This window comes from Myotis davidii, unplaced genomic scaffold (assembly GCF_000327345.1).
Source record: "Myotis davidii unplaced genomic scaffold, ASM32734v1 scaffold924, whole genome shotgun sequence".
NCBI classification, from domain to species: Eukaryota; Metazoa; Chordata; class Mammalia; order Chiroptera; family Vespertilionidae; genus Myotis; species Myotis davidii.
In genome coordinates this window covers 615,935-624,494 of record NW_006294764.1, presented here as the reverse complement: position 1 = coordinate 624,494, position 8,560 = coordinate 615,935, and the positions used below count along the sequence as shown (strand labels likewise).

At 40.0% G+C, this 8,560-nt stretch overlaps 1 protein-coding gene across 5 annotated transcripts in view; it reads right to left on the bottom strand.

The window, feature by feature from the left end:
• TESK2 (testis-specific kinase 2) overlaps positions 1 to 8,560 on the bottom strand; it is a 108,463-nt gene that overhangs the window by 68,145 nt on the left and 31,758 nt on the right. For 3 of the 5 annotated variants that reach the window (XM_006769250.2, XM_015567523.1, XM_006769251.2), the window contains exon 3: positions 1,368 to 1,489. In XM_006769250.2, coding sequence (XP_006769313.1) covers positions 1,368 to 1,489 — 122 coding nt within the window. Of the gene's footprint in view, positions 1 to 1,367; positions 1,490 to 4,548; positions 4,793 to 6,343; positions 6,430 to 8,560 lie in introns of all 5 variants that reach the window. The other 2 variants (XM_015567524.1, XM_015567525.1) reach the window with 2 other exon arrangements.

The following is an 8,560-nucleotide window of genomic DNA, read 5'->3' as shown; positions in this document are numbered from 1 at the left end:
ACCCCCCTCTCTCTCCCTCTCTCTCTCTCTCTCTCTCTCTCTCTCTCTCTCTCTCGTGCGCTAGCCACACTCCCCCCCCACCCCCCACCCCCCATACTACCGTGTCTCAGGGACTGATTGCTTTTTAAAAATATCTTTCTTTATTGATTTCAGAAAGGAAGGGAGGGGGAGAGAGAGATAGAAACATCAATGATGAGAGAGAATCATTGATTGGCAGGATCAAGCCTGCAACTCAGGCATGTGCCCTTGACTGGAATCGAACCCGTGACTCCTCAGTCCTCAGGCCAATACTCTACCCACTGAGCCAAACTGGTTAGGGCTGCCCCCATAGTTTCATTTGGAAATATACTCACCTCATACACACACACACAAAAAAAATCAAGATAATTAGAGTAAGGAAGATTCAGATAGTAGTTACCAGAAAGTAATAATTACATAACCCTATTATTTAAAAAATTCTCCTTTAAAAAGGTAAACTCTGTCACCTCAAGTGAATGCTAAAATATAGTCTGGGGCATAACAATTTTTATTTTCGTTTATTGATTTAATTACAATTCCTCATAAAGCAATTAAGAAAATTAAGTAACTGTATGAAGACTAAAATCTTTTTTTCTGTGATGTCTTAGCTGGTTTGGCTCAGTGGATAGAGTGTCGGCCTGTGGACTGAAGGGTCCTGGGTTTGATTCCGGTCGAGGGCACATGCCTGCGTTGCAGGCTCGATCCCTAGTAGGAGGCGTGCAGGAAGCAGCCAATCAATGATTCTCTCTCATTATTGATGTTTCTATCTCTCTCCCTCTCCCTTACTCTCTGAAATCAATAAAAATATATTTAAAAATAATAATAGCCCTAACCAGTTTGGCTCAGTGGATAGAGTCGGCCTGTGGACCGAAGGGTCCCAGGTTCTATTCCCGTCAAGGGCATGTACCTTGGTTGTGGGCATATCCCCAGGAGAAGTGTGCAGGAGGCAGCTGATCAATGTTTCTCTCTCATCAATGTTTCAAACTATCCCTCTCCCTTCCTCTCTGTAAAAAATCAATAAAATATATATTTTAAAAATAATAATATCAAAATATTTTTCTCTTTGATAAATTACTAATTCAGCAGTAAGAAACAACTGTTCTAATGAGCTTCTACTAAGAGTAAAGCAATTTGAGAGACAGATGAAGTTGCTTTAGTAAATGCAGTTAACTACCAGAAAAATTAAGTCTCAATAGGTAGAAAAAGACCTACACAACAGCTAAACCCCAGCAAGACAGATTCAGCAAGAAATCTTGAATCCTTTTTAGCTGTTAATGCTATTTAACAAGCTTCCAATAATGTTTTAACTTTTTCACTGACCCCTAGGAAGGAAAAAAAAAAGCCATTACCTAAGGATGTTGGGGTGGGAGAGTCTATTCATAAGCTGGATTTCCTTCAGCATGTTTGCCCGGTTACTACTCAATGTGTTCATCTTAAGAGCCATCACCTGACCAGAAGCTCGGTGGCGCACCTGGAAAATAAAATAGGACAAGAAAGAGGCTCAAGGACAACAGGAATATATGAGGTCAAAAACTCTATATGTAGAACATGCCAATGTGTTTTAGTGCCAGTTTAGATAAAATAGACTCAGTAGGGGATGTTTTCCTGTAAACTCTGTGATTACATTAGGGTCTCATGTCCATTGATGAAGATGAATTTATTCCATCCAAGACCAAAATTATTTCACAGAAATTCATTGAAATGACAATAGCCCAGAAGTTTAGCATATCAATTAATATAGGACAGACATCACAGCTTATGGTGGAATTCAAAGGAACAATGTGGCCAGACAGAAGAAGGGGGTGGAGGAAGGAAAACACTCAGAACCACAAGAACCCTAATCAGAAAAACTTAGAACACTGGCTATCTCTCCTCTCTTCTAGATCACTTAGTAAGATTTGGAATTCAACTCTCTTCCTAGTGCATCAATGATTCTGTTGTCATGTACCTCGTGATTGATAAAAGAGAACTAGCTTTCCTTTTCAGATCCTGCATGGATAAGTTAAATGAGACATTTATATACAAAGAACACACTGACAGTGTTTTTCCAACTCTATTTACAGAAGACATCTGTGTTTTGATAAGAGCTCTCCATTCTGAAAGTCACTCTTCTTTTTTTCCCTCCATCATCTGAAAACTAACACTGAGTTGTTAACAAAATGTCTGCTTTTAAGAAAGTCTGATATTAAAACAATGTGTGAAATTCAGGGATAAACAACTTGTGTTTCAAACTAATCAGAAAGAACCCTACTTCCTTAAACAAGTGGACAAGATGATGAACATGTTCATAACTCATTGTATTTTGTCTTTCATCTGCATCAAATATTATTCTCCTTTCTTCGAGCTCCTCAAATTTTATTTATCTTTCAAGCTATACTCAAATATCCTATCCTTGCTGAAGTCTTCCTTTACTCTCTCTGGAAATTATTTATACTACCTCAGGACAACATTCATAACACCAGTATTCCATTCATCATACAGTTCTGTCTATAAATTTACATATCTCCTCACTAGGCTATAGAGCATCTTGAGACTGGGACGTATATTCATTCTTGTCTTACAGTGCCTAGAAGGCCTTGTCACGTCATAAGGGCACAGTGAAAACAATAGTAACAACAGTTAAATTATACTTTTAATATAATTTCTAAGGGCCAATAAACCATTTATTTATTTATTTGGGGTGGGTGGTGAGGCAGAGAGTGCTTTTCTTTCTTTTTCTTTTTTGGTGGCACAGGTTGGGGGGAGAATGGAAATAGAAAAGTAGTATATGTTACTACTGACTGGGAAAGAGAGAGAGAGAGAGAGAGAGAGAGAGAGAGAGAAACATTGCTAGTATTTTCCTAGACACTCTGATTTTACTTATGTCTCTCACCTTTGCTTTCCCTCCATCCCCCACCACAATAGTAACTTGTTCCAGGCTCACTTTGCTCTAGTGTCTAGGACAGCCGTGGGCAAACTACGGCCCGCGGGCCGTCGGCTGTTCTATCCGGCCCACGGAGCCGAAAGGATAGATGTTTAACTGATGTATCTCTGATTTTTCTCCAGGATGTGGAGAAAAAGGAACTCTTGTACACTGCTGGTGGGAATGAAGCCACTGTGGAGAACAGTATGGAGTTTCCTCAAAAAATTAAAAATGGAACTCTCATTTCACCCAGTAATCCCACTTCTAGGAATATATCCCAAGAAACCAGAAACACCAAACAGAAAGGACATATGCACCCCTATGTTCATAGCAGCACAATTTTTCTCAATTTTACCATCTAGAAAATGACAAGCAATAAGCTATATGGATAGTCAGATAAGAAAGAGAATAAAGAATCAGCTGGTTGGAGCATCATCCATCCAATACACCAAAAAGGTTGCAGTTTCAATCCCAGGTCAGGGCATGTATGGGAGGCAACTGATTGATGTTTCTTTCTTTCTCTCTCTGTCTCTCTCTCTTCTCCCCTTCCTCTCTCTCTAAATTTAATAAAAACATATCCTTGGATATAGCACAGAGGTATTTATATAGATGTTGATGAAATGAGCACTCAGGGAAAAACTTCATGGGGCTTCAGTGAAATCTCAAAGGATTCATAGATTTGGATAATTTTTTTTTTTTTTTTAAGAATAGACTAGAGTGTCTGGCTGGTGTGCTCAGTAGTTGAGCATCGACCTATGAATCGCTGGGGTGCTCAGTAGTTGAGCCTCGACCTATGAATCAGGAAGTCATGGTTCGATTCCCAGCCAGGGTACATGCCTGGGTTTCAGGCTCCATCCCTGGTAGGGCGAGGCCGATCATCATTAATGTTTCTATCTCCCTCTCTTTCTCCCTTCCTCCTTGAATCAGTAAAAATATATTTTAAAAAATGTAAAAAACAAAAGCTGTCCTTCTATCCATCCATCTGACCAACCAACCAACCGGTATATATGATGCACACTGGCAATTTAAAAATAAACATTGAATCCACGCTAGTTTGGCTCAGTGGATAGAGCATCCACCTGCGGACTGAAGGGTCCCCGGTTTGATTCCGGTCCGGGGCATGTACCTTGGTTGCAGGCACATCCCCAGTAGGAGATGTGCAGGAGGCAGCTGATTGATGTTTCTTTCTCATCGATGTTTCTAACTGTCTCTCTCCCTTCCTCTCTGTAAAAAAATCAATAAAATATATTTAAAAACAAAAAAATCTAAAACTAGTATCTGACTACTTCATTATTTCTTCTAGAATGGTCAGGCCCCAAAATTTGCATACTGATACTTTATTTTTACTAATTTAATTTTCTTTTACTTTTATCATAAAGTTAGGGTATCATGGTGATGTTTTATACTTACCAGCAATAGTAACCTTAATTACCTATTAATTTCATTCCAGAGTAGTTAAGAGTTATGTTTAAAAAAAATTGTCATTGCTTTTCATGAAGATGGCATCAAAAGCAACAGAAGTCCCTGCCCCTCCCAAAGCAGAAGCCAAAGTAATGGCTTTCAAGGTCAAGAAAGCAGGGCTGAAAGGAGTCCACAGCCACAACAAAAAAGATATTCATATCACCCACCTTCCCACAGCCCAAGACACAGCAGCTCTGAAAGCAGCCCAAATATCCTTGGAAGAGTGTCCCCAGGTGAAGTAAGCTTGAACGCTATAACTCCTAACTACTGAGTCAGCCACGAAGAAGATAGAAAACAACAACACATTTGTTCTGTTCATTTGTGGATGTCAAGGCCAACAAGCACAAGATCAAACAAGCTGTGACGAAGCACTAAGAAAATGACGTTGCCAAGGTCAAAACCTGATCAGGCCTGAGGGAGAAAAGAAGGCACATATTCAACTGACTTGTGACTATGACACTTTCGATGTTGTCAACAAAACTGGGGTCACCTAAACTGAGTCCAGCTGGCTAATTCTAACTATAAAGATGTTTTCACCATAAAAAAAATTGTTAGCCGAAACCGGTTTGGCTCAGTGCATAGAGCGTCGGCCTGCGGACTGAGAGGTCCCAGGTTCGATTCCGGTCAAGGGCATGTACCTGGGTTGCAGGCACATCCCCAGTAGGAGATGTGCAGGAGGCAGCTGATCGATGTTTCTCTCTCATCGATGTTTCTAACTCTCTCCCTTCCTCTCTGTAAAAGATCAATAAAATATATTTTTTTAAAAAAATTGTTATAATAGCAATAATATAGGTAACATTTATAGCACTAGCTACATACTAGGTTCTGCTGTGTAATTCCTTTATATATATTAACTCATTGAATCCTCAAAATGATTCTATGAGGTAGGTATTATTAACATCCCCTATATTACAGCTTAAATCCCCAGCTCAGGGAGAGATAGCAGAAATCCAATTAATGCCATTTGCCAACCACACCCAAGGAGGGAATAAATCTCATTTTGGCACATCAGCATAAAGCTGATGAATATTCTATTCAGGTCCTCCCCTAAGACCTCTCCTAACCCCTCCCCCGCCCCCAGCCTTAAAAAACCCTCAAAATGAAAACTCCATCTAAGGGACCCCACACAAGACTTGCAACCTGGAAGCAATGGGCAGCAGCAGCTCATCCTGGGCTAATCCCCTAACCCTGTCCCTAAGGCCTCCTTTTTTCTGTTTTGTTTTGTGTGTTTTTTAAGAATAGTTTATTGATTTTAGAGGAAGAGGAAGGGAGGGAGAGAGAGACAGAGAGAGAGACCATCGATGTGAGAGTGAAAGATCGGTTGCCTCCTGTACACCTCAAACCAGTGACCCCCTGGTGCATGGGATGATGCCCAATCAACTGAGCCACACATGCCAGGGCTTCTCGACTTCTTAGCTAATCTCCCTCCTGTTGCTTTTTCTATCCTAGGCCCTTCCTTGTTTCACTGTCCCCAGATTTAATAGCTGTCCTCTAAAACTCACTTGGAACTATAATGAGAAATCTTTCCTGCATGAATTCAAGAATCCACACACTACCGGCGGCTGGTGCTAGGCTCAGGGCTAGGTTTCCTGTCCAGTAACAGTAATATACAACATAAAAACTGACAAAAAAAAAAAACAAGGAAAATGGCAAATCCACAATCTTCATGGCATATTTTAACCTACTTCTTAGACAGTAACAGCTCAAACAGACAAGAAATGAGTATGGATATAACATACATATTAATAAATTTGACATACTTGATCTAATCCTGTCCCAACAAGACAGGTGTGGGCGTTTTTTCAAGTATACATAAAACATTTACCAAAATGCACATAAATGAATTCTCCAAAAATTTCAATTCTCAAAAACTATATTCCTAGACCATGATAAAATAAAATTAGAAATCAACAATAAAAAGATAGTTAAAAACAATAATAATGGACAATACTAATTATTTACCCAACATCTTAGATAACAATGTTCTCAGTTGACACATTCAATCTGGCAATCTTCCTTGCAGCTGGCTTGGGCCAGGTGGCAGAGCCCTAGTAAGGAGATTAAGTATTGCTAGGTGGCATCTGAGAATGCTACTGTTTTCTTAGTGAAACTGTCCTTTATCCTTCTCCCTTGTTATAGACTGGAGCAAAGATGTGTGGTGCTTGCATCAAAAACAGCTATCATGTAACCAAAAAAACAAAAGTTACACACTACATATAAGAAGCTAGAAGACTGGATTGTTGATGACATCCTCAAGCAGATGCACAGCAGAGAAATTTATCAAAATTTCTTGAGAAAAATTAATCTCTTATTTGAATAAGCCACTGTCTTCAGGTTTCTGTAACATACTGCCCAAGACAATCCTACCTGATTTGCAAAAGATTAAAACATAAATGAGCTAGAATTCAACCAAAAATGCTAAAAAACAAGAAAGTGTAATAAAGATAAAAACAAAAACTAATGAAATGGAAAACAAGGAAACAATAGAGAGGTTCAACAAACCAAAAGCTGATTTGGAGGTGGAAAATAAAACCTAATAAAATGAAGAAACAAAGCTCCAGCGACTCTGGATCAAGAAAAAATGTTTAATTTTCTGGTCTCTGCCGACCGTTCTAGTCTTCACAGGCTTGCCTTTCCTTTACCTGTACCCACTAGACTTGAAACAAACCCCATTTCTCACCACTCCTAGAATATTCCACGCTCACATTCCTCTGTGCCTCCACACATGCTTCTTCTCCTGCTTGAAATGCCTTCCCTGCTTGTTCACCAGACAAGCTCTCCTCTCCTTCAAGAAAACTCAAGAGTGACCTTCTTCTATGACCCCTTCAAATAAGGTTTGTGGACAAAGAAGGGGTCACATACTAAACCTGAGAAGCTCAGGGGAGGCCTGCATAGCAGCCTTACAAACTTAGAGACTAGACCAGGGGTCCTCAAACTACGTCCCGCAGGCCACATGCAAATATAAATATTGTATTTGTTCCCGTTTTGTTTTTTTACTTCAAAATAAGATATGTGCAGTATGCATAGGAATTTGTTCATACTTTTTTTTTAAACTATAGTCCAGCCCTCCAACGGTCTGAGGGACAGTGAACTGGCCCCCTGTTTAAAAAGTTTGAGGACCCCTGGACTAGACTGTAAGTAAGCACATAGGATCGTCTGAAACTAAAACTTTTAAACTAAAATCAAGTCATGGTGGGTAGTCATGTCCTAAACTGGTATCTCCCGTGACAAAAGGTCAGTGTTTACCTTAACTGAGCTGGTCTATTGTCTTTTTGCATTTAAAATAGCATACCTTTGGAATGTCAAGGTAACTTCCCTTTTTCCACACCCTTCCAGGCACAACCACCAGGACATAGATCAGAAAGCCTCTTTTTTTACAAAATATAATTTTATTGATTTCAGAAAGGAAGGGAGAGGGAGAGAGAGAGAAACATCAATGATGAGAGAGAAACATTGATTGGCCGCCTCCTGCACACCCCCTACTGGGGATCGAGCCTGCAATCCAGGCATGTGCCCTTGACCAGAATCAAACCCTGGACCCTTCAGTCCACAGGCCAACGCTCTATCCACTGAGCCAAACCAGCTAGGGCAAACCACAAATCCTCTTATTATTATTATCATGTTATTGACTGTTAACAGTCCCATACCCACAGGTGTAAAGGAAGTGTGTGTCTATTCCTTTTTTACTTTGTATCCAATCTCAGAAATTTCCTTGCTTGCTTTCTCCTCCCTCCCTAATCTATCACCAATGAATTTCATGTAACCCTTTTATGATAGTAATGTATATAATAAGGTGCAAACCAGCCATTCTCTGGAGCATTTTCTCAATCCATTTGGTACTGTTGTAATTAACTAGTTATAAATAACTAGAAAGGAGTAAAGGGAAGGCCAAATAGATACATACTCAGTAAAGTATGGATGAAATAGGGAAGGTACTTGTCCATCAGTCACACCTGGGAATAGGTCATTGGACAGAATAAGTGTGTCCACTGCAAGCATGGGAAGATTTGAGATACATAAGCTCCTAAACAAAAGAGTTCCCTCTGTCTTGCACACTGGAATCCTGACTCCCCAGCAGTTGCCCACACGGCTCATGCCATGTAGACTCCACACACGATGGACTAATGGACTGCAACTAGTCTAATGTTGTCCGGGACACAACTCCACATGTAATGGAAA